Raw genomic sequence first — 26,829 nt, 5'->3', positions numbered from 1 at the left:
TAATTTGTCTTTCTTTCGAGAAATATGCTCTCTTAAAAGTGACTTTCAAAGCCACATGAATGATTTCTGGCATTGTAAATTTAACATTTAAAATTTAAAGTGTACACAGTTGGCCCTTTGTAACCATGGGTTCCAAATCCATGGATTCAACTGACAGCAAATCGAAAATATTTGGAAAAAAATTTCCGGAAAGTTCCAAAAAGCAAAACTTGAATTTGTCTCATTCAGGCAACAATTTACACAGAGAGCATTTACATTGTAATAGGTATTATAAGTAATCTAGAGTTGATTTAAAGTATATGGGAGGATGTGCATAGGTTATACGCAAATACTGTGCCATTTTAAATAAGGGACCTGAGCTTCCATGGATTTTGGTGTCTGCAGGGTGTCCTGGAAACAATGCCCCTGTGGATACGGAGGGACAGCTGTATAACCAACTCTGAAGGCTCACATTCCTGGTAACTTGTACAGTATAATTTGGAATTGCTGGAAAGGGAGGCAATTACTAGTGTGTGAGCCTAGCTGGCTGCCTAGCACCTAGTCACAACAGGGTTTGTTGTCCTCTCTCAGGAATCTTGGCGTGCCTGCAGACCATGGATACAGCCCGGCCTGCATCAGGGATTTACTAAATCTGACATTTCTGCCTATGCTGGGGCAAGGGCACTGTCAGTGAGTAGAGGGAGACATTTTGAGGCAAAGGGACTTTGCCCAATTTTCCCAAATATACCACCCAGGCATCCAACACTTTAAGCACATGGTGCCAGGGGTCCTCAACCACCTCCAGCTTCAGTGATTCACTGGAGGGACTCACAGATCTCACCGCTGAGATTTATTACAACAAAGGGATACAAAGCAAAATCAGCAAAGGGAAACATGCGTGGGGCAGAGTCCAGAGGACACCAGCCCCAAGCTTCCAAGATTCCTTTCCCAGCAGAGTCATAAGGATGCGCTCCGTTCCTGCAGCACGTTATGGTGACATGGTCTGAAATGTTTCCTGGGAAGGCTCGCCTGAACCTTCAAGTCCAGGGTCTTTAGTGGGGCTTGGTCGTGCAGGCACCCTCTACGAAGCACATACCAAAATTCCAGACTCACAGAAGAAAAGCTAGTGTTCAGCATAAATCATCTTATTTGTACACAAACACTGTAGGCACAAGGAACCACCCTTATAAGCTTATTAGGGAAAGGTGACAGCACTTCCAAATTCCAAGTTCCCAGATGTCAGCCGAGGGCCAACCTTGCCAGCAGGACTTTGTAGGGATAGTGGTCTCAGGCCTGCTAGGTTAACTCTGTTTTGTATACATGCACAAGACTAGTGTGGTTGGATTCTGGTGCTTCCCAGGTAACAGTGAAAACAGAGCCCTTCTCTCTGACCTTCCCTCGAGGGTTATGTCTGTTGACACTCCCTTAAAAATGAATTGTCCTATGGACCCAGCAGGGCTATTATTAATGAAATAAAGGCATTCTATTAATAAAAAAAAAACAAGTAGTTATTTATTAATATCTGTTAATAAAAATAAGTACATATAATTTATCGCAAGTTTTAAGAACTCTCTATTTAGGGTACTCTTGCTCTCCTTTTCAGCCCAACTATGCTGTTTGATCCACAGGGTCTTGGTCCTTGCCATGTACTGCTCCCAGCTCTCCCCCAGCGCTGCTTATCTCATTGGCCATGTGTCTGGATGGGGAAAAGTAGCAGGATATGAACGTTTCTTAACCTGAGGTCCATGGCTCCTCCCTTAAGAGAGTCAGTCTATAGTTAGGCCTGGGCAGGGGGCTGTGAACTCCCTAAAACTGATTCCAATTCTTCTGTTGGTGGGGAATGTATGGTACATTTTTCTGGCTCCAAAGCACCTGGGATCAGACATCTGAACAACTTAACAACTCTGTGCTTCAGTTTCCTTGTCTGTAAATGGAATAATAGGATCATATCTCCTAGGGTTGTAAGAATTAAATGGCTTATTACATGTGAAGTTCTTGGAAATGTGCCTGGCTCATAGTAAATGCTCAATAAATTCCAGTTGTTAATATTATTATGGGGAGAGTCTATACATTTTACTTAAAAAGTAAATTTGGGGACTTCCCTGGTGGTCCAGTGGTTAAGACTCCACATTTCCACTGCAGGGGTGCAGGTTCCATCCCTGGTCGGGGAACTGAGATCCCACATACCACACGGTGTGGCCAAAAAAATAAAGTAAATTTTATTGTAAAAGCCAGTGGTTGCCTGGAGCACTTCTGGTAAGATCCAGATTCCTTCATGTGATCTAACAGGCCCCCTGGTGGCTCTCCCCCTTGCTCCCTGAACCCAGTCTCAGTTGGCTTCTTTCTGTTCCTTCGTATCACCGAGCTTTCTCCTGCCTTTGACCTTCCTGTTCTCTAGAATTCCCTACCCTCCAGTCTTTCCTGGGGAGCTCTGCAGGTCTCAGTGTAAATGTCCCCTTTTAAGACAGCCCCTCTCTGAATTAGAAGTCCCTGTATCTTCCTTATAGCCTTTATCAGAATTTATAATTATGTATTTACATGTGTGGTTTTTTAATGTTGATACTTCCCCCAGACTGTTACCTTCTTGAGGGCAGGGATTGTGTTTACTCTTCACTGCATCCTTCAAAGCACATTTTCAGTATTAGTTAATAAGTCAGTAAGTAGATAGGCAGGTTAGTAGATAGATAGACAGACATACAGACAGACAGACAAATTTCTCAAAGGGGGCTATAATCCCCCAAATGGCTAGGTAAACACATACACACACACCCCACATTCCACTGCTCAGACTAATGTTGTTAGGAAAATTCCACAAAAAATAAATTTGGGGACAACATGAGATTTCATAAATATACTTCCTAGATGAAAAATGTTGAATATTTTTAAAGAACATTCTGTTTTTAACTTTGTGTCTTCTGCCATCAGAAGGCACAACTCTTTTCAATTATAGCTACATAATCAATGGATCATAATCGAGTAGATATTACACAAAATTACATCATCTGACATAAATCTTTAGACAGTCCCTGACTTACAACAGTTTGACTTCACACTTTTTGGCTTTACGGTGGTGTAAAAGCAATACACATTCAGTAGAAACCATACTTAGAATTTTGAATTTTCATCTTCTTTCAGCCTAGTAATATATACATGGTGCAATACTCATGCCATCACGAGGGTAAACTTAACAATCACTCTGTACCCAGACAACCACTACAAAAAATAGTATTTTCATGACCTATGATACTCTTACCCAGATTTTTAAAAAATATAACGCATCTAAAATACTAAAATATAATAAATAGAGTACTCACATCATTGGAAAATTCAAATAGCATAGGAAAGGTAAAACAATGTCTGAGATTTGCTTTAAAATACTAAACAACAAACAAACAAAAAGTAGGGAAAGGGGACTGGATGAGCCAAGATCAGTGGAATGAAAAGAGCGTTGAAGCTGATTGATGGGAACATGGGAGTTCTCACTCCTATTCCATCTATTTTTTATATGTTTGAAAATGTCTGTAATAGAAAATTTTCTAAAGGGAAAAAGCATGCACATTATCTTTAACACTTAGCTAGGTCTTGAGAACATGGTGAGTAATGTTCCGAGACAGAAAGATAGGAAGGGACACGATCGACAGGAACACCTAGGGACCAAATGCAGCTGTTGAGTGTCCCTGACTGGGATAATGAAAATGATGGGGATGGAGCATCCCACTTGGTGTGGAAGCCATGATGTGTGAGGAGTGATTGAAGGACCAGGGCGTGTTTAGGCCTACAGGGGGGACATTTGAGGGGACCTGACTGTTGTCCAACACTGCATGGTTGGCACGAGGAAGGAGCTGAGGTTCCCAGCAGGCTGAGATGGGCAGTGGGGAAAGTCAGATAGGGCCTAGAGGCATGGCTTCCTCCTGCTGAGAGTTGCTTCCCTCTGTTGGGGCAAAACCTTGAAGAGGGACTTCAGGCAGAGTTGGGCTGGTCCCCAGTAGAGAAGCTGTAAGAGGGATTTCTCTCTGATCATCGATCAGGTTGAATGAGGAGCCCTCCAAAGTCCCTTCCAACTCTGAGAGTCTACACATCTCATCTCTATAATCCATTCCTGTTTTTGGCTAAAAAGGGAAGCATGTCCTGTCTGCTTTGGCTGTCTCTCCTAGCTCCTTTTCTTAGCTTCATCATTAACTGCCATTTGGGGTAGTACTGTGATATGTGCTATTCAAAGGAAAACTTGATCCATGTATTAAAGTCTCTAATTGACCCATGAATTAGAAATTATCCAAGCATATTTTGCCCATGGAAAGTGCTCAATTAAATAACTGTTGAATGAAGAATTAATAAGCAATGAATAATTAAACAGCAAGAAAACTGTTTAGAAATGGTCCTGAGTTAAAGCCAGTGAGCCATCACTCTTCACCTTTAATTAGAGAAAAGTGTGCAGTAAGAGTTGGGACTCCAGTGGAGCAGAGAGCAGGAACTCGACAAAAAAGACACTCTTTGGAATGGGATTTGGAAAGAGAAAGAAAAATCCATTTTCAAGCTGTACATGAAATGCAGAGAGGAAATTTGTTACTAGAGTAATTTCAGATGCCCTGAATAAAACTGCTAGTTAGGGCTTCCCTGGTGGCACAGTGGTTGAGAATCTGCCTGCCAGTGTAGGGGACATGGGTTCGAGTCCTGGTCTGGGAAGATCCCACATGCCACGGAGCAACTGGGCCCGTGAGCCACAACTACTGAGCCTGCGCATCTGGAGCCTGTGCTCTGCAGCAAGAGAGGCCACGACAGTGAGAGGCCTGTACAACGCGATGAAGAGTGGCCCCCCCTCGCCGCAACTAGAGAAAGCCCTCACACAGAAACGAAGACCCAACACAGCCATAAATAAATAAATTTAAAAAACAAAACAAACAAAAAAAAAACGGCTAGCTAATAACATTTCATTACTAAGTATCAGTCCTGACATTACGAATCCTGGAGCTACTGGGTTGTGTTATTGGAAGTGGGAAATGGTCACACTAGAAAGTATCCTTGGCTTTTAGCATTTAGAGTGATTTTGTTTTTCAGCATTGGTAACCCAGGCAGGTCACCTGGCCAGGCTGCGGAAGCTGGACCTGAGCTATAATGACAGCATCTGTGATGCAGAATGGACCATCTTCTGCCAAAACCTGTGGCTCCTCAAAGAGTTAACCGAGCTGGATATTAGGCTTCAGCCATCAGCTTTTCGGGAGTGTGGACAATGGTTTAGACACTTGTTATGTGCCGTGACCAAACTTCCTGAGATCACTGAAATAGGAATGAAGAGGTGGGTCCTCCCCGCCTCACAGGAGGAAGAACTAGAAGGCTTTGACCAAGATCACAGAAGCAGCATTCACTTTGACCATGGTGGGTTTCAGTAAGCTGACTTCTCAAGGCTCAACTAAGCTACACACCATCCTAAGGGGGAGGAAAAAACAAGAGTGAATCCCGGTGAAATCAAGGAGTATCAGCTTCTGGGCTGTTTGGTGGGATTTACAGTACAAGAGATTTGTAAATATATATTGTCTATAATAATCTAATGTGAGCATGTCTTTATTCTCTATTTTATAAAATAAGAGTGACACTTTTCAATGGATTTTCATTTGTTTTGATATATAGTTAGTTCATTTACTGTTTAGAAGCCCTGACAAAAATGCTTAGATTCTGGTACTGCATCTCCTTTTGTCTTGCCCTGGAATTTTCTGCCTCTCTTTTCCTAAATATTTTAAATATAAGGGTGTGTGTTTATGTGTATGTGCGCGTGTGTGTGAAATTCTAATGTGAAAGGCACTAACTGTGGAACATTTTCATGCTCTTCACCATTACATGTATCTTAATGTGGTCCACTCACATTTTTATCAGAAAATATTCCTTTCAGTGGTTAATCATTTTATGTTCTCTTGGCTTATATCTCAGATATAAACCATGAACACTAATGATGGCCACTGACATACAAATCTTCATTAAAAGTGGTCAAAAATTCAAAACCCAGTATGAAAAAATACCTTGTTAAAATAAAGTAAAATATTTTGTTGCTAAAATAAACAAATTAACATATTACTTCTGAGCATTTCTTTGACATGGAATTTGCCACATAAAACCTACTTAACTCATTAAAGTTTCTGTGCTGCTCTAAGTGATGTTTAGAATTTTTTATTTTTTTCTTACTAGAGCATGAAATTCATTGCATGGCAGAAGGGTCTGTTCACACATTTCTATTCTGATACGCTCCAGTCAAGTTATGTTTTGCTTTCTTCTTGCTACACTAATAATTCGTATTGCAATCATTGCTTGAAAGACATGTAGAATTTGAAATCAATACCACTCTAAAAGAAAAAGTCATCATGGGAATTCCCTGGCAATCCAGTGGTTAGGACTCACTGCTTTCACTGCTGTTGGCCTGGGTCCAATCCCTGGTCGGGAAACTAAGATCTCACAAGCCATACAGTGCGGCCAAAAAAAAAAAAAGAAAGAGTCATCAGGGTGAGGAGGTCTTGAGTGGTATAAATGGGGATGTTTTAGGTAATGATTCTTCACTTCTTTGGGCATTCCCATGAATTCCATGAACACCTGTGCTCACGCAAAAACCTATGAACAAATGTTCATAGCAGCTTTATTCATACTAGCCAAAAACTGGAAACAGAGCAACACCCTTCAAAGGGTGAATGGTGAAACAAACTATGCAGTACTACTCAGCAACCAGAAAGGAATGAACTATTGATACATGCACTACTTGGATGGACTGGAAGTGAATTATACAGAATAAAAAGGCCAGTCCCCAAATGTTACATACTATGTGATTCCATTTACATGATCTTCTTGAAATAACAAAATTACGGATTGGAAGAGGGGTAGGTGGTAGGTGTGACTAAAAGCAATAGTACAAGGTAGATTGGTGGTGATAGAAGAATTCTGTATCTTGATTGTGGTGGTGGCTTCACAAAAGCTACATGTAAGAAAATTGCATTGGACTACACACACTCACACACACACAGACACGCACACGCACACACACAGAAGTGCACGGATAAGTGATGGAATCTGAATAAGCTCTGTGGCTGTTAGTGATGTCCATTTTCTGGTTTTGTTACTGTACTATAGTTATGTAGGATGTCAACACTGAGGGAGGGTGAAGGGTGCATGGACCTCCCTGTACATTTCTTTGGAACCTCCTGTGAATTATTTCATAATTAAAAGTCTTAAAAGTAGACATGGGCTTCCCTGGTGGCGCAGTGGTTGAGAGTCCGCCTGCCAATGCAGGGGACACGGGTTCGTGCCCCGATCCGGGAGGATCCCACATGCCGTGGAGCGGCTGGGCCCGTGAGCCGTGGCCGCTGGGCCTGCGCGTCCGGAGCCTGTGCTCCGCAACGGGAGAGGCCACAACAGTGAGAGGCCCGCGTACCGCAAAAAAAAAAAAAAAAAAAAAAAGTAGACATGATAGTACAGTGAACCTCCATGTACCTATCACATGCTTCTACAATTATCAATTTTTGGCAAATCTTGTTTCATTTGGATCCTCCACACTTCCCTCTCCCTGATATTATTCTGAAGCAATTCCCAGGCATCACAGCATTTTTATGCATCAACATTTCAGTAAAAGAACCTTTATTTTTATACAACCATAACTCTGTGAATAATTTTTGTGTGGTAGGCATCTAATTCCTAGAGATTTTGCCTTCTTAATCCATCAGGGTTCATTACCTCAATTCATACATTTATAGAATTGTTTCTTAGTTTTCTTTACAGATTTTCCTTTTACATCCTTCTTTCCTTTCTTATCTTTTGGAGAATTCCTTCCCTTCTTTTGCAATTTTAGCAGGTCTTCAAATTTCCCAAATCCTTTGCATACCATTATTCCACATCACCATGCCTGAATCCGAAAACAAGAACAGCATCAGCTCGTATCACAATGGACTGGCGATGGTTACAGCTCTTTGTTCTGGTATGTAGTTTTCAAGATGTGGAGAATGGAATGTCACTAGAACTCTGAACCTTATTTTCTCTCTTTCTCAACTGGCCAGTCATCCAGGCAAAGCATTTTTCAAGTATTTGGTGCTTCATGTGCCAGGCACTGTTCTAGACATTTGGGAAACAGCAGTTAAATACCAATGTCACTGACCTTGTGGAGCTCACATCCCAGTGAGGGGAACAGACAATAAACAATAAACACATGACTATATAATTTGACAGATGGCGGAGGTGACAGTGCACAGCAAGGGGAATGGGTTTGCCTGTACCCTGCCTTCGTCTTGTTCCTGGACTACCTGTGCTCCAACCTACAGGCAGCCCTTACTTGTTCTTGAGATCCTATTCCTTCGCACCTACTCAGGAAATCTCTTCTCTAGTAGACTCTTCGAACCTGCCAGTGGCTCCCCATTTCTCTCAGAATAAAAACTCAAGTCCTGGCCTCTCACCTTCTGAGATGGCCCACACTCTGTCTGTGGAGTGTGTTTCTCCCAAGGTCACTTTCACCTTTTGAGATGGACGGCATTCTGTCCATGGAATGTGTATCTCTCTAAATAAATCCACGTCTTATATAAAAACAAACAAACAAACAACCTCCCCCCCCATAACTCAGGGCCTTGCAATGGCTTACAAAGCCCTATCCGATCTGCCTCTCCCTCCTGATCTCTTAACTCTCTCCCTCTTGCTCACTTGCTCCAGCAATGCAGGCCTCCTCACTGCTCAGACACACGCAAGCACTGCTCCAGCTCAGGGCCTTTGCCTTTACTGTTTCCTCTACCTGGAACACTCTTCCTAATATTCAGATGGTTCACCCCTCCACTTCTTCAAGAATTTGCTCAATTGTCATTCTATGGACTGAACTGTGTCCCCTGCTCCCGCAATTTGCATGTTGAAAAGGGTAAGCTGCGACCAAGTGAGAGAGTGGCATGGACCTATACACACTACCAAATGTAAAATAGCTAGCTAGTGGGAAGCAGCCGCATAGCACAGGGAGATCAGCTCGGTGCTTTGTGACCACCTAGAGGGGTGGTATAGGGAGGGTGGGAGGGAGGGAGATGCAAGAGGGAAGAGATATGGGAACATATGTATATGTATGACTGATTCACTTTGTTGTAAAGCAGAAACTAACACACCATTGTAAAACAGTTATACTCCAATAAAGATGTTAAAAAAAAATTGTAAGTGAAGATGTTACCTAAAAAAGAAAAAGAAAAGCCTTAATGCCCAATATGGTGGTATTTGGAGATTGGGCCTTAGAAGGTAATGAGGTTAGATAAGGTCATGAGGGTGAGGCTCTCGTGATGGAATCAAGTGCTCTTATAAGAAGAGACATCAGAAAGCTTGCTCTTTCTCTGTCATGTGAGGACATGGTGAGAAGGCAGCCATCTGCAAGGCAGGAAGGGAGCTCTCACCAGAAACTGACCATGCTGGCACCATGGACCATCCCAGACTTCTAGCCTCCAGAACTGTGAGAAAATAAGTTTCTGTTGTTCAAGCCACCCAAGCTATAATATATTGTAATGGTTGCCTGAGCTAAGACAGTCATTTTCCCAATGAGGCCTACCCTGACCATCTCATTAAATTGAAACCCCTATAAATCTAAAGAAAAAAAAAAGATACAAATGTTATATACAAATGTTATTCTGTTATTTACAACAGAAAGAGACTCACAGACTTAGAAAACAAATTTATGGGGCTTTCCTGGTGGCGCAGTGGTTGAGAATCAGCCTGCCAATGCAAGGGACACGGGTTTGAGCCCTGGTCTGGGAAGATCGCCCATGAGCCACAACTACTGAGCCTGCGCGTCTGGAGCCTGTGCTCCGCAACAAGAGAGGCTGCGATAGTGAGAGGCTCGTGCACCACGATGAAGAGTGGCCCCCACTTGCCGCAACTGGAGAAAGCCCTCGCACAGAAATGGGAACCCAACATAGCCAAAAATAAATAAATAAATTTATTTATTTAAATAATCCTTAAAAAAAAAAAACCAAATTTATGGTTACCGGGTATGGCGAGCTGCGTCTGACCAGCAGAATAACAGTCGCCACACGCTAGATTCTTCTCGTATCACACTTTATTGGAGTACAGCTTGGTTAAGGAAAGATGGAAGGAAGACGCCGCAGCCTTAACGGCAGCTGCCTATATAAGATTCGGGATACTGTGCAAGTCTCTGATTGGTTCATATCGAAGGCATAATTACACGTCGCCTTCGGACTGGTTACTGCTCTAAAACCTTGTTAGCATATCTCAACGCATGCGCACTGGCTACAGGATGGATGACTCAGCTTTTTCTACCCTGCTTTGCGGCAACGCTTTGCCGCGCCCCACATCTCCCCCTTATTTATTTACTGTAGCACAGTGAAGTTTTGCCGGTACACATGCTCACACCATGGTGTGCTCACGGTTCAACGGCAGTTTTCCACTGGCACATCCATGACACCCTCCTGCGTGCAATGCCATCATAGGGCGGCAGGGTGCAAGGGCTGTCGATGGCACATCTACGACACCCTCCTGCGTGCAATGCCATCATAGGGCGGCAGGGTGCAAGGGCTGTCGAGACCTAAAACAGAGCTCCCTATGGAGGTGCAATGGCAGCAAGGCCTCTCCGTGCAAGGGCAGTCATCTGGGATTATTCAGGGCAGAGAGCCAGGCAGCAGGGGAATCACCTTCACCGATAGCCAAAAGCGCCTGAGTGAGCAGAACCTTATCTCGACGCGCTCGGATACGAATTCGACAGACCAACCAGAGACATAGCACAATCCCAAACAGGCAGCAGGCTGCAAACGTAGCTACTCCCACCCACTCTTTGAAAAAGGAGAAAGCAGAGGAGAGCCAAGAGGTAAAGTCCCCGAAAGTAACTGGCTCCAGTTTGGTAGCATTAAGCCGCAATATTTGAATCTTCCGATCACTCTGCTTTTATTGAGTGCATGATCATCCATTGTTGCATCATCCGTGCGACACTCGGCATCCCTTTCGAGTTTCTCTTCCACGCTCCGTGTCAATCTTGACGGCACCCAAATCGGGTCCTGATCCTGTGGAGAAACACAAAGAGATCCCCTGGATCGAGCAATAACGCGATCCGGGCCTTTCCATTGGTTGGATAACACATCTTTCCACATCACTGTACTATATTCTTTAGCGGCTGAAGCAGGGGTCTGTACAAGCGCGGAAGCTCGTGCCGCAGCGGGGGCATATAATGGCTGACGAGCACACGGGGAACTCCCATACTGTCCCCGTTCATACTCTGCAGCTGCCTCTTCTAAAGCTGCCTCTTCTTTGGGATTCAATTCTTCCTGAGGTAAATGTAAAGGTTTAAACTCATCTAAGAGCGGATACAATCTTGGCGCCGGCCCTTGTTTTTCTGCTTGTTTTTCTTTTCTTCTTCTTGGATTTTTAGGCCTATTTACAGTAGTCCCTACATTTTCGCCTTCTGACGCACTATCTTGACACATACTAAGAGCCTTGCGTCCCCTTTGAATTATATCCTCACATCCTCCCCCTTTGAGACACGAGTGTATCAACCTCCACAACGGGAGGGTGCACCGAGAAAGCTCTCCCAGCTTACTGTGCTCAGTTAGATCTCTGCCGAGTTTTTCCCATGATGGAACAGTCAAGCTGCCAGACACTGCAAACCAGGGTGCAGCGCCATCAATATCTTGTAATAACTTGCTTATGGCTTTCTGTGACAGCTTAAGTCCCCAATCTCTCAATAATGCTTGAATGGGTTCATGAAACTCAATGGCAGTTTCGGCAGATGAGCTATTCCCCATACCGCCGATTCCTACTGAAAGCAGCTGGAGAACACTCGAACTGTTTACCGACCAGGGGTGCGCACTCGGCCACGCCGACAACACACAAAGGAAGAACGCGAGGACAACAAAAGGAACAAAAGTGAAAGCGAAAATTTACCTGACTGGACTACTCACCGACGGTTCACTCCGACGGTTCACTCCGTGTGTCGAGTTCTGAATCGGTCCTCCATGCGAGGTGCAACGATTCCCGGGTTTCGGCACCACTTATGGCGAGCTGCGTCTGACCAGCAGAATAACAGTCGCCACACGCTAGATTCTTCTCGTATCACACTTTATTGGAGTACAGCTTGGTTAAGGAAAGATGGAAGGAAGACGCCGCAGCCTTAACGGCAGCTGCCTATATAAGATTCGGGATACTGTGCAAGTCTCTGATTGGTTCATATCGAAGGCATAATTACACGTCGCCTTCGGACTGGTTACTGCTCTAAAACCTTGTTAGCATATCTCAACGCATGCGCACTGGCTACAGGATGGATGACTCAGCTTTTTCTACCCTGCTTTGCGGCAACGCTTTGCCGCGCCCCACAACCGGGGGGAAGGGTGGCAGGGGAGGGATAGATTGGGAGCTTGAGATTGACATGTACACACTACTATATTTATTTATTTATTTTTTTGCAGTACGTGGGCCTCTCACTGTTGTGGCCGCTCCCGTTGCGGAGCACAGGCTCAGCGGCCATGGCTCACGGGCCCAGCCGCTCCGCGGCATGTGGGATCCTCCCGGACCGGGGCACGAACCCGTGTCCCCTGCATCGGCAGGCGGATTCTCAACCACTGCGCCACCAGGGAAGCCCCACACTACTATATTTTAAATGGATAACCAACAAGGACCTACTGTATAGCACAGGGAACTCTGCTCAATATTCTATAATAACCTAAATGGGAAAAGAATTTGAAAAAGAACAGATACATGTATATGTATAACTGAATCACTTTGCTGTAGACCCGAAACTAACACAACATTGTTAGTCAACTATGCTCCAATATAAAATAAAAATTAAAAAAAAAAGCTAACTGAAGTAAGATCAGACGAAAGAACAGAGATTAAATATAGTAAGTGGCTACTTTAGTAGTCCAGTAGGATGGACAGCAGTCTGATCTCCCCAGTGTTTCCTGCCTAAATAAATGTTTGGACCAAAAAAAAAAACAATTGAAACCCCTATAACACGCACTCACCCACACACTACTTCTGGCAATCTCAGTTCCCCTTAGCTTGAGCTTTTTTCCAATACCAATTAATCACTTTCTAACGTAGTATACAATTTTATGTTTTATATTTCATGTTCTTATTCCTGTCACAGTAGGCTTTAAGCAATATGAGGACAGAAATATTTGTCCATTTTGTTCAGTGAATGTATTTCCAGTGCCTGGTACATAGTAGCAGCTCAGTAAATATTTGTTGAATGAATGAGGTGGGTGGAGGTATGCTGTTTTATATAAGGTGGATGAAGGGCAGATATGTGGATATTCGAGCAGAGGCTGAACTAAGTGAGGGCCGGTCTTGTCCACATCTGGGGAAAACACCTCTGGGCAGAGGCAGGAGCCAGTGTTAAGGCTCTGAAGCAGGAGCACGCATGGGCCTTGAAAAAACACCAGGGACCCCATTTGTGACTGAAGTAAAGTGAAAATGGGAAGGATGAGATGCAGAGTGGAAACAGCAGATCAGTTAAGGTGGTGATTTTCCAGGGGAACAGTATTGCCCAGGAGGGGGGATTCTGGAAATTTACAAGGCTTTTTGTGTGTTAAGATTGAACAGACCTCTATTTTGTGACATGCACCCCGGTCCACAAAGACTTTCCAAGAGTGTGCAGGCTTAGATAGGTTGGAAGCAACTCATTTCCAGAGCTTCAGCTTCCATCCGTACCCCTCCCTGAAATGTATCTGCCAAGGAACACAACTGCTGATCCTCTAATTGTAGCTGCCCCTTCACAACTGCCCCTCTGGCAGCCTCTCATCTACCTGAATATGACCAGGGGGGTTGCCCTGGACTCCAAAAACCTCTAGGACACCAAAAAAAGAGATAATTAAACATAGTAGGACTTCCCTGGTGGCACAGTGGTTAAGAATCCGCCTGCCAATGCAGGGGACACAGGTTCGAGCCCTGGTCCGGGAAGATCCCACATGCGGTGGAGCAACTAAGCCCGTGCTCCACAACTACTGAGCCTGTGCTCTAAGCCCACGAGCCACAACAACTGAGCCCCTGTGCTGCAACTACTGAAGCCCGTGCGCCTAGAGCCCATGCTCCTCAACAAGAGAAGTCACCGCAATGAGAAGCCCGCGCACCGTGACGAAGAGTAGCCCCTGCTCGCCGCAACTAGAGAAAAGCCTGCGTGCAGCAACGAAGACCCAACGCAGCCAAAAATAAATAAATTAAAAATGTATTAAAAAATAATAATAATATTGATGTTGGCTCTAAAGACTGGGTAACCAATCCTTTTATAAGTCAGATGGTTTCCAGCTCTTTGCCTTCAAGAAAATTGAAGTTAATTTGTCAGTTTAGAGCCTGCTATCTATTTTTTGAGATATATCTGGAAGAAGTTCAGAGATATGTGAGGGCCTGTCAACAATATAGGCAAGAAAACCACCTTTTTCCATTCTTGTCAACTTAAGAATTTAAACGAGGGTTTCTCATCTGTAAAATAAAAAATAGGAATGGAACTGATGCCAAACTTTATCTCATTCTAGCAATAATTAATATTTATGCAAGGATTATAAACTATGTGAAAAAGTCTTTCCAAAAATCCTGTAAGTCAAATAATTAAATATCAAAATTTATAATAGATTTTATATTGTTTTGGTCAATTTTATACTGCTACTAATTGCACTAAGACTCAGTCCAGAACATTACAACACTGTGATCATAGAAAAAATTTTTAATTTAAAATTTTAATTTATATAAATATTTTTGTAGCCTAGAAGTATGAGGTGATCCATAAATGACATACACACACACACACACACACTAAGGTTAATTCTGAGGGGAAAGTGGAATGGAAATACACGTTCAAGAAGAAAAAGAAATGACATAAAATTTTTGCATGTAAGATAAGAACTTGTTTAATTAAGTATTTTGTAAATTAATGTTTACTGACATATCAAATCATAATGGTACTTAGATTCCATTGGATACATTTAAAATACTGATCTAACAACTCTATTTTAAGATGTCAGTATGTAAAATTCACTGGGAAGTAAATCCTTTGCAATGCTTTAAACTTAGTGGCAAAAAAGGTTAAATATCAGTTTTAAAATGTGCAAGAGGGTGCATGGCTTTTCAAAATGCTTTTAGGAAGTATCCCCCAAATATTATTTTAATTCTTCCAGTGTAGTCATTCCTGAGTATATACATATTAAAATTAATATTTTAATATAAACTTTTTTCCTTTATGTTGCAGCTCGGGCATTATTTTGATTTACTAAAATTATGTTTGTGGTAGCTTATATATATATATATATATATATATATATATATATATATATATATTTTATTTTATTTTATTTTATTTTATTTTATTTTTTTTTTTTTTGCGGGCCTCTCACTGTTGTGGCCTCTCCCGTTGCGGAGCACAGACTCCGGACGCGCAGGCTCAGCGGCCATGGCTCACGGGCCCAGCCGCTCCGCGGCACGTGGGATCCTCCCGGACCGGGGCACGAACCCGTGTCCCCTGCATCGGCAGGCGGACTCTCAACCACCGCGCCACCAGGGAAGCCCCCATAGCTTATATTATCTATGAGTTTAACTTCAGAAGCGTAAAGGAGGTATCACACAATATTTACCAGGAAAGGGAGGATGTTAGGTCTTATATGATTGAGGGCCATTGATAAAGGGTCTTACAGACCAAAGACTAACTCTCATTTCAGGTAAAATGGAGAGTTGTCCACTTCAGCAGAGGCATGGCAAGATCTGACCTAGGTTTTAACAGCGTAGGTCTGACTGCTGAGTGGAAGATGTATCACAGGGGAAGCAGGGGAGGAAGTAGGGACACTAGTTGGAGCGCTAATGCAGTCATCTGGGTTTGAGATGATGGGGGTTTGGACCAATTGAATGAAGAATACTGGATACTGACTGAAGTGGACACGTTCCTGGGCTGTCTGGGATATCCTTATGTTTCCATGGGCTTGGTGGGCAAGGAAGAGAGTGACAAGGCTCTTAGCCCTTTGATGCCAAGTTAGGGGCAGAGCAGAACTCTGGTCTCTAGACCTCTGATCCATAAATGCTTTCATTTCTAATTTTTCAGCCTCATCTTACTGACTTTGTTAACATAAGCTTTTCACTCCAGTGAATAGTCCAACTGTTTTAGATAGTTTGGGAATTCGAAGTTTTGGTTTCTTTTGCCTGTTTGTCGGCTTCTCATCTGACAAATAGAAAAGGAACAGACAAAAAAATGCTAGGATGATGTTAAAAACTTTCTCGCTTAGCCCTGGGGATATAAAAGTAAATAAGAATCTCTATTCTCAAGGTATAGATGTGTAAAGAGCAGCCTCATAAATCTATAGTGTAACACTAATCCCACTCCAAGCAACTGTGAATATGTTATACAAAATTTTGGCCGATTTTACCTTTGTTGCCAATGTCTTCATATTTCTTCTTTCTTTAAGGTACGCGCATACAGCCTCAGTGCCGTCAGCACCCACTATCATTGGCGGTTCTTCCATGGGATTGCACATCAGTGTCAGAACTTTTAGATTCGCTAGACTATCCAGATTCTCTGGAAGATGGGTGATCAAGTTGTCCTCGAGCCGTAATTCTTTCAAAGCTGAAATGATTTTTTTAAAATAATGAATTTGTCTTAAAAACAAGCAACATTAAAGCATGCATTCTTTAGTCCAATCACTCTGAAATGTTTGTTTCCTCCTATGCCATGTAACAAAAGACAGCACATTTAATGAGGCAAACCAAGTTCTCTTTTTTATAACAACTCAGAGTTGTTGGAGCCAGTGTAAATCAGTGTTAGAGACAGGAAAATAGTAAATACTAAAAAATGTTGAGAACGTTCCATTCCTCCAGGGATCAAAGAGAGGATAAAAATGCATGATCAGGAGCATGACTAAGGAGTACCTCATACCCACCCCTGCCGCTAATCTTTGAACTATGTCCTATGGGTATGGGTAGGCAACAGCTTCCACTCATATTCCTTCATCCTCCTTTCATTAAAGAATAAGTCATAGCTTGAAAACACATCTATAAACCTGAAGATTCAGCACATTATGGCAAAAAAAAAGTTTTTATTTGATTCCAGTAGGATCTCAGCAAAAGCCTGTTCAGTGAATGGATGGATTTACAAGTAGTGGTTTAGCCTAGTGGAAAATGTTTGCATGTTCAAATATGAATCATGTATGATTTTTCATGTCAATCATTTAGCTCCAAAAGTCCCCCCTTGCTAATTTCATTACTCTGGGTCAATCCTTTTCCTTTTATTCAAGTGACTTATTGACCTAATGCAAATTTAATACAGGACCCCCAGCTCCAAATTCTGGCAGGTAGTAGATATTCAGTAAATTCTTGTTCATGGCATAATGACTATACAGATGAATGCTAACTTTCTTAGCAGTTGCTATTTTCTTTTCAATTCTTAATAAACAATCTAATTGCCTTTGTGAGGCTCTTAGCTGTACTAACCTGGCACCTGGCCTTCCCCACACCACTAGGAAGCTCTGAAATGAGATGATGGGGTAGGTCTAAGCTCTCATCACTGAGACTGATCTTTAGTAGGGCAAGGAAGCCTTCAATCACAGGACATGCTGGCCTCAAACTCCACTGGGCTGTGGACCTACAAAGATTCCTCACCTTGTGCTTGGCAAATGGCATCTGGAAGTTGCTTAATCAGATTGCAGAGGCAATCAAGAATTTCCAAGTTGGGCATTGATCCCAAGGATACAGGCAGGTACTCGAGATAATTGTTCTCTACATACGTCTCTTTAAGACTCTGAAATAACGTGAGAGTATACCATAATGATCCTTACATTGATAAAAGAATTATGGTAAACAGAGTCACCTGTGAGTTCCCATGTTCTTTCTTTTTTTTCTTTTAATATTTATTTACTTAGGCTGTTCTGGGTCTTAGTTGCTGCATGCGGACTCCTAGTTTCAGCACGCATGCAGGATCTAGTTCCCCGACCAGGGATCGAACCTGGGCTCCCTGCACTGGGAGTTAAAGAGTCTTACCCACTGGACCACCAGGGAAGTCCCTCCATGTTCTTTCAATGGGGATATTATGCATTGGATTAAAGGGAAAAACACATTTAAAGAATCATCATCAAAAACTACAATTATTTTTGAGTTAAGCCATCAGTTGCGGTTCCCATGTATGCATGGAAAAGAGAACATGGGAATCTAGTGTTTATTTGTTTCAGGAGAACTTTATGGAAAAACAGTTTGGATCATTTAACTACAAATATCATTTTCTCCCTTCCAACAGCTAATTCTCTGTGGCAGTTGCTACAGAACTGCAATTGCCACAAACATCAGTGCAACGTTGCCCAAGTGGATGTAGCCAAAATGTACAGAGAATAGGTTAACTATTTTCAGATTCACTGGGCAAGCTTTTAATGTTTGCATTTCGCCCTAAGATTTTGGAGAGTGTGGCGTGACATGTACAAGGAGCAAGTTGATGAAAGGAGTTCTATGAACACAGGGCAAAGGAATAGAGAATTCGGAATAGGTGAGAAGTACCTGTTCTGTACATGCCATTGCTCAGTTCCATGACTGGGAGTTATGTAGTGGCTTACACCTACTTTATCATTATTAAAGTGTAGCACTAGGAACATGAAAAAAAATTCTTTAAAGTACACATACATAAAGACACACTGGTATGGCTACTTTGAATGATGTCATCTTGTTGCTTTGCTAGGATTTAGCATAGTGCTGTGGACCCATCTTCAGCATGAACCTGGTGCAACAGTTAAGTACACCATGATATGCCTTCCACCATGCAGGGAGGGAAATCAGACTGTCCCATCCAAAATGCAGACTCCCAGCCATGTCATCTGTATGATACCTTAACTTCAAAATAGTATAATTTTCAGGGAATATTTTTAAAAAGTGGAAATTAATTGGAAAGTGGTATGGCTCAGTTTCTGCAAATAAAACATGCCAAACCACACAGTAGAAACAAGTATGGCTTGACATATCCAAGAGCAATTACAATAAAATGTTCTTGGAGTATGGATCCCGGCGCTGTTCAGGAAGACAGTGGAAGCCTCAAAGTGTAACAGTGACTGCTTGCTGGGAGCTAGGAATCTTGTATGGATGATTCCACATGCAACCTGTGAGAACAACACCATGTCTTCTCAATATCAGCCAATTTAAGGAATCAGGGCATATAATTCTTTGCCTGCTCGTTTGGGGAGGCTTACCTGTAGTTTCCTAATGCATTCTGGCATACGGGTAAGCTTGGCTCCCTGATCTTGGCCAATGTATAATTTCTCTAAAGACTCTAAAGAAAGGATTTCTTCTGGAAAGGAAGAAAACTGATTTCCAGTTAGTCCAAGAATCTTCAGTTTTGAAAGTAAACCAAAGTCTGAAGGTAACTGGAAGTATTCCAAAAAGATAAGTTTCAAGTCAAGATTATTTTTAACAGTAAGAAAATAAATTGGGCTTTTAGTTTTGAGGCAGAATGTTTAAAAAATAAGTAGAGGGCTTCCCTGGTGGCGCAGTGGTTAAGAATCCGCCTGCCGATGCAGGGGACACGGGTTCGTGCCCTGGTCCGGGAAGATCCCACATGCCGCGGAGCAAGTAAGCCCGTGAGCCATGGCCGCTAGGCCTGCGCGTCCGGAGCCTGTGCCCCGCAATGGGAGAGGCCACAGCAGTGAGAGGCCCGCAAAAAAAAAAAAAAAAAAAAAAAAAAAAAAAAAAAAAAAAAAAAAAAAAATAAGTAGAGCAATTTAGCATCTCCTACTGATGAAAAGTTAGCCCATATGTTTGCATATGTAGTATTCATAGTCATAGATCTAAAGTCTGGAGTTTTCTACTTTTCCCCCAGCCTCTCTGCTCTTTACTTTTATGTGCTGGATAAAATTAGAGCAATTTTTAACCTACTTTATGGCAAATTTTTAAGCTGTAGTGTATCAAATGCTTGACTCTACTGAAAGAAAAAGTACTAAGCTTATTAGTGTAATATTGCAACTATAATATTCATAATTAATTCTGTTACTGGAACTGATCAATTTAGTGACATGACCTCTCACCCTTAAAGGCTTTAGCTCAGCAATTCTGAAACTTTAGCTAAAATCTCAGTTGGAAGGAAACAATGAATTACAATGATATCTTCTGCCCTCCAGTGAATCCCAAGGCTATCTGTCCTAGTATTAGGCAGACATTTCACAGACTCCCACTCCCAGACTTTCAGAGTTGGAGGCCTTAAAAAGGTCTCTCTATTCTAACCCTCTAATATGGTGGTTGAATATGTTCCATAGCTAGCCATCCAGCCCATATTTAAACACCACCTCCTGGGATGAAAAGCTCATTGGATGAAGGCCACTACTTATCAAATTTCCTTCTCCTGTCAAGCCAAAATCTGTGTCACTAATACATCCACCTATTGGCCTCTTTCTGACCCTCTGGAACCACTTGGAGAAATCTCATTCTTAAAATATGTGACACAATCACCCTATTGCTTATGTTACAGAAATACCTATTTTCTTGTAGGAAAAAAGTCCCAACTCTGTGTCTTAATAGCTTCTTAACTCATTTTGAAGTATAGTTCCCTGGGAAATCCTTCCTCACAGGTCCTTGCTTCAGCCTTTGGGCTTTCCTACCCCCATTCCCTAATCTGCCACTCTACTTTTCATGAGAATGGTTAATAGAGTTTGCCTCAGCCCAATCTCTCTCTAGATGGGTGGAATAGGTAAATAATTAGTGACTAGATTATCTCTATAGTGGGCTTTCTTTTGACCTACAGGCAAAAGTCTCATACACTTGGAATCTGCCATAAGCCACTTCTCTCTTTATTGTGTAGTGTGAGGGTTCATTTTCTTAAAAAGTTGTAAACTGTTTACAGTTTTATTTATTTATTAACATTAAAAAAAAGAAAACTTAGAACAAGTCAACCTCCAGAGAAACTGATGTTTAAGCTTTCCTTCTTGGCTATTTCAAAATTCTTCATTAGGCCCTTAGATCCCTTCAATGGGAAGCATCTGCATTCAGTGCAGTCCAAAATAATGAGGAAAGAGTTTTCAATCTAACACTTCATTATAACCTAGTCATTTCACTCTTATTGCTGTTTACTTAGTTCATAGGTTTTGCTTTTCTTTTCCAAAAGCCCACTGAATTTTAAAGACTTTTTTCCCCAGGATATTTAAGATCTAATAATCCCATCATAGTCATATTAAAGTATAGTGTAAGTAAATTTGGATGTACAGAAAACCTGCAGAGCTTCAAATGAGAACAATTATTGCTGACACTATAATTGAGCTGTAGCCATTCTGAGGTTGAATTTTCCCCCTTAATAGAGTGAATGAAAAATGTTACCAGCCAAATCAGTAAACAAAAGATGTTGCAGCCACCTGACAGTGAGCCCTGAGGGAACTCAGGATGGCGACAGATGGGCTGCCCACTCCCAAGCCCTCAGCCACTGCAGTCACCCTCCAAGGTGCACCCTGAGGAGACTCAGGATGAGAAAGCACAGGATACTGGCCCTAGATAGCTGAGGCGCATATCAAGGGAAGGATTTCAGGGAGCCCAGACTCTTCCATCTTCCCATACACAGAAAAGCGCTAAATTCCTTAACTTGAGAATTTGGTTTCCTTTAATTAACAGTAATCTTTTGAAGTTCCAACTACCTGATCTTTGTTGCAAAAAGTCCTATATATCCCGGCTCCTCCCTTCCCTCTGGGGAGCAGTCCCTCTGAGCTAGCTGAGAGGCTGTGTCCCTCGCTTAAGTCCTCAGTTTTGTCCACCAAATAATACATAATTCTCAACTTTTAGGTTGTCCGTCTTCTTTCAGTCAACAATAGAAATGTACCATACAAATAAATCCATCTAGATAACACACTGAAAGTTAGCAATTTTTGCCTACTGGCCAGGCTTCTAGCGCCAGAAGCCCATGAGATAAATTTTGGGGCGTGAGAGATAAGGCGTTGGCTTAAAGGCAACGTGTCATTAAGGAGAGAAATGCATTGGGAGGTTGCTGGAGGCATAATAGGAAATTGAAAAAGGAAGACAAAAGCGGCAGAAATACCATCATAAGAACTGAAGAATAATAAGCACTGGTACATGGAGATTTTCATGTTCAACATAGTAACATTGAACGTGTTCACATTTCGGTGCAGTTTGACTTGCAGTAACACTTGGTATTGGATGAGGCTAATCTTTGTTAAGGAGCCATCTGTGTGTGATTCCCTCCTCTACCCTGATTTCTAGAAATGTCTCACAGGAAAGGGTTAGGTGTCACTCATGACTTAATAGGATTTAAGTGAACTTCCCAAGGGCGCTTTATATTTTGAGCCTTTCACTCCAACTGTGGAATGACAGACTTTGTTCACTATAAGAGGAATTTCTTACATGAGCTGCAGAAGAATTGGGAGACCGGCAGAGAGGGTTTCTCATAGAACTTCTAAAATCCTCCAAGGTGGGCTGCTACCTAAGTAGAGATTAAGTCCTAGATTCTCTTTCTAAATCTTAAAGTCATCATCAAAATATTTACTTCCTGAAAGGCAGTTTTGAAACTCTCTAGCAATGAGGAAAACAAACAAACAAAAAAACCCCCCAAAGTTCTAGAGATTGAAAGTCGAGTAAAAGATTAAAAAAGAACAAAAAGGGCTCCCCTGGTGGCGCAGTGGTTGAGAGCCCGCCTGCCGATGCAGGGGACATGGGTTCGTGCCCCGGTCCGGGAAGATCCCACATGCCGCGGAGCGGCTGGGCCCGTGAGCCATGGCCGCTGAGCCTGCGCGTCCGGAGCCTGTGCTCCGCAACGGGGGAGGCTACAACAGTGAGGCCCGTGTACCACAAAAAAAAAGAACAAAAAACAACTTTAGGACTAGGACTTTTATAATGTATGTATGAAGTACATGAGAGTGGTGTTCACGGCTAGGAAAAACAGACCTAATATTTGGTTACTGTTGTTGATTTCCAAACCTCCCTTTCTCTCTCTCTACAGTTGTCTCTTGCTTTTAACAGAACTCTGTTCTTTTAAATTTTCAAATATGAAAAAAAATAATAAAGATATATTCAATATCTTGTAATAACCTATAATGGAAAAGAATTTGAAAAAGAAACGTATATATACACAACTGAATCACTTTGCTGTACACCTGAAACTAAACAACATTGTAAATCAACTATACTTCAATAAAAACATAAAATTTTTAAAAAGCATCTGTACCCACCATCCAAACCTTTCATTAATAAACAAAATGGGGCTTCTCTGGTGGCGCAGTGGTTGAGAGTCTGCCTGCCAATGCAGGGGACACGGGTTCGTGCCCTGGTCTGGGAAGATCCCACATGTCGCGGAGTGGCTTAAAAAAATTAATTAAAAAAAAAATAAAATAAATAAACAAAATGAAATACTGCAATTAAAATTGAGTTCTTATGATCCCATCCTCATTTCCTTGACTTCCTCCCTCTTCCAAGAGGCAACCATTATTAGGAATTTTGTGAGTTTTTTTCCAGTACATATTTTTATACTTTTATTACATATAAAAATATCCATAAAATGCGTTCTGTGTATGCAGTTTTGTGTGATTAAAGATTTATATGCGATATTATATTCTGCAATTAGGTGTTTTACTTTTTTATAAACATCACAATTTTGAGATCTATCCCCATTGGCGCGTATAACTCCAGCTCACTTAAATTATCGTGTAGTATTTTCCATTTTACAAATATACCGCAGTTACTTGCGAATTCCTCTACCAACTGACATTTAGATTATCTCCCGTACATCATGATTATCAACAATGCTATGATGAACGTTTTTGAACACACCACCCTGCATACATGTGGGAGAGTTTCTCTAGGGACAAACTGATTTTGCAGTTTCCCATGAATGGAACATTAAGGCCTAAGGTTGTATGTGTCAGAGAACTCTGCTGTTTCAGGAAAACCCCTTAGGAGGTGGTCTTGTTAAGAACATGAACCCTGCAAACCAGTGCTGTGGGTTGGCAACCTGACTCTCTCAGGTACAGGTGTGTGGCCTTGACAAGTTAGTTAAACTCCTCATGCCTCATTTTCCTCATAGATCATTGAGGATAATATCACCCACATAGAAAAGTTATTGTGAGGATTAAATGGGATAATATCAATACATGTAAAACATTTAGCCCAGTGACTGGCACATACGTATTGTAAGTAAACATCAGCTACCATTTATGATCACTATTGCTATTCGGGGGGAAAAGTAACATAAATGGTGACCCTGTTGGATAAATCTGTTAACCCCGGATTTTCACTCATAAACTCAGTTCGAATTTCCTGATGTTTAGACAAAGAACTACACCAATTTAGGGCCGGAAGGGCCCTTGGTGGGAGCATAGTGACAGCCAGGAAGGGGATCGGTACCTGGCATATTTTATTATCATCCAGCGCCAGGATTTCCAGGTTCTGCAGCTCACAGATCTGCAACGGACAGTGTTCCAGATGGTTCTGGCTGAGATCGAGGAAGTGCAGGTTAACCAGGCGTCAGAAGGGGCGGCACAGCACCCGCAGGCCGGTGTTGTGCAGGTAGAGCAGGTGCAGCAAGGTCCATCTGCAAAGGAGGTGCGGCACCTTCTCCAGGTGGTTCCCGCTCAGCCCAATCTCCGTCACCTGCGAGAGCTGGGCCAGGGTGTGCGGGAGATGGAGTGGAGGCGATTGTGGGATAAATCCAGCACCGACAGGTTGAAGCACTGGCACAGCGACTCCGGGGGAACAGGCAGGCTGTGGTAGGCCACGTAGAACTTCTTCAGCTTCGCCAGGTTCCCAGTCTCTTCTGGGATGACACTTAGCTTGTTCTCATCCGGGTCGATGATCTCCAGGTTGTAGAGACCACACAGCTCCAGAGGGAAAACTTCAAATTGGTTTTGCTTCAGGCGGATCTCCCTCAGTTTGGTCTGGTTCACCATTTCCTTGGGCAGAGATTTCAGGTGGTTTCCAGCCAGTCCGAGCAGCTCGAGGTGGTGAAGGTGTTTACAGACGAGGATGGGGATCTCCGCCAGGTCCGTGCGGTAGAGACGAAGCTCACGCAACTTGCGGATGCCGCTGAGGACCCGAAGGGAGGAGGTCAGGTCCAAGCCCTCCAGGTTGCTCAGCTTCCCCAGCTCGGGGCACAGATTCTTCAGCTTGTTCTTGTTCAGGTAGAGGATCCTGACATTCCTTAAATGCTGAATATCCTTGGGGATTTCTGCAATCTTGTTGTTTTCCAGATGCACTTCCTCTAATTCTCGTAAGCCTAAAATCTCCGCTGGAATGGTAAGCAAGCTCTGATTAGAAACGTCAATGAAAAATGTTTTATCAGAGACCTGTTGTGGATCATTTTTCTGATGAATTCTAGATGAATGTTCTGATTTTGTGCTGTCATTTGACATTATTCTGATGGAAAGTTCAAATATTCAAAATCTGAAATGTTGTGAAAAGAAAGAAAAAAATATCAGTTTACTTGCCACCAGATTTGGTATCCTTAAGAGAAATAAAATTTAGTTGATTAAATTTAGTGCTCACTACGACACAACATAAAATGTAGGTTTTTGTGTTTCATGTTGGGAGAGGACTTCTCTTTCTCCTAATAGGTTGGCTCATATTTTAAAAAAAAGATTGTCTAATTTCAATTTTTAGAAATGCCTCTTTTGATTCTATTTTCAGGTTGGATGTGGAAGGTTGCAAAAGATCATTGCTCTTACCATAAACACCGAGAAAACATTAGGAAACAAATATTATTTTAAAATATTGCATTTTGGGGAGTTCTCTGGTGGCTTAGTGGTTAGGATTCCGGGCTTTCACTGCCGTGACCTGGGTTCAGTCCCTGGTCAGGGAACTGAGATCCCGCAAGCCGCGTGGCCAAAAAACGAAACAAAAATTGCATTTTTCCTTGAATCCCCCAGAGAGCTGTGGATGTAAAGAAGGCCAGTAGAATTAAATTCTAGAGATGGACTAGCCGTTCCTAAATAAGGAGAGACCAGTGGGCACTTTCATGTCCGGTGGCATTTTCAAGTTTGGGGGCTGGTGGGTGGAGAAGCCAGCCTGCCATAGGCATGGGCAAAGGAACTTCTGGGACAAGGAAAAACCAGCCAAACTTTTAACAGCCATGTGTGAACGGGCACGGTGGATTAGAATCTGTGAAACCGAGAATAGTCATCAGTCAGATCCATTAAACTATAACTTGCTTAATAAATAATAAACCGTAACCTGTCTGCACTGATCAAGCTCGCTTTAATTGTTTTTACAAAAACTTGCGTATCCTCCAAGCATCGAGTAGCCTAAACAATACGTTACAAGACCACCCCTATAGATAGTATTTCTGACGTAGGAGTTGTAAGGTGTTTGCCCAATTTGTTTTTCAGGAACTTGGAGTCAGCTATGGTCCAGTTGGCTCTCCAGCCAGTTAAGACTGGTTGGGACTACTGACCCTGCAACTGGGCATGCATGAGGGTCCGATCGGTGACCATTTGCCATCAAAGGGTCAAAAACTCTACCCTCAGAGCATGCTAAGGCCACCATATTCTGAACACGTGTCCCACGAAGAAGCCAGTAGCTAGCTTAGCTGTGCCTGCACAGAACGACGATTACCTCACTTTTTTCTTATCTCCAGTCACCTTTCCCCATGCTCCCCACGCCTCAGGCCACCCTGCTTCTTTATCTCATAAATATGCGGAGCCCCTTGTCTTTGGGGAGGTGGATTTGTGACTTGTTCTTTTGTCTCCTCGCTTGTATACCTTGTGAATAAACCCTTTCTCTGCTGCAAACTTCCACATCTCAGTGTTTGGCTTGCTGTGTTCTCAGGCGAATGAACCTGGTTGGTTGCATCAGGAGCTGAACGCAGAGCCAATTCTCCCCACCAGCTAGTTCACCCCTAATTGACTGGGGCTGACTCCGTGGCCTTAGGGCAAGTTTCAGGTGGGATGAAAAAGGGAGATCCTCTTGTCTCATGGTCTTAGATCCCTA

General features: G+C 42.5%; 1 protein-coding gene and 1 long non-coding RNA gene across 2 annotated transcripts; both read right to left on the bottom strand.

The window, feature by feature from the left end:
• Positions 1 to 5,391: 5,391 nt before the first annotated feature.
• LRRIQ4 (leucine rich repeats and IQ motif containing 4) lies at positions 5,392 to 25,256 on the bottom strand. Its single transcript, XM_059063912.2, is given in 7 exon segments — positions 5,392 to 5,403; positions 7,730 to 7,862; positions 16,318 to 16,513; positions 17,545 to 17,683; positions 19,113 to 19,286; positions 24,253 to 24,525; positions 24,528 to 25,256. Coding segments are annotated over 7 exon segments (1,656 nt in total).
• LOC136794323 (uncharacterized) lies at positions 10,839 to 12,280 on the bottom strand. Its single transcript, XR_010840927.1, has 2 exons — positions 11,874 to 12,280; positions 10,839 to 10,979 (listed from the first exon to the last, which is right to left on the bottom strand). It is a non-coding gene; the product is annotated as an uncharacterized lncRNA (long non-coding RNA).
• Positions 25,257 to 26,829: the final 1,573 nt, after the last annotated feature.

This window comes from Kogia breviceps, chromosome 5 (genome assembly GCF_026419965.1).
Source record: "Kogia breviceps isolate mKogBre1 chromosome 5, mKogBre1 haplotype 1, whole genome shotgun sequence".
Taxonomy (NCBI): Eukaryota; Metazoa; Chordata; class Mammalia; order Artiodactyla; family Physeteridae; genus Kogia; species Kogia breviceps.
The sequence above is the reverse complement of the archived record's forward strand: the minus strand, read 5'-3'. Positions and strand labels throughout refer to the sequence as shown.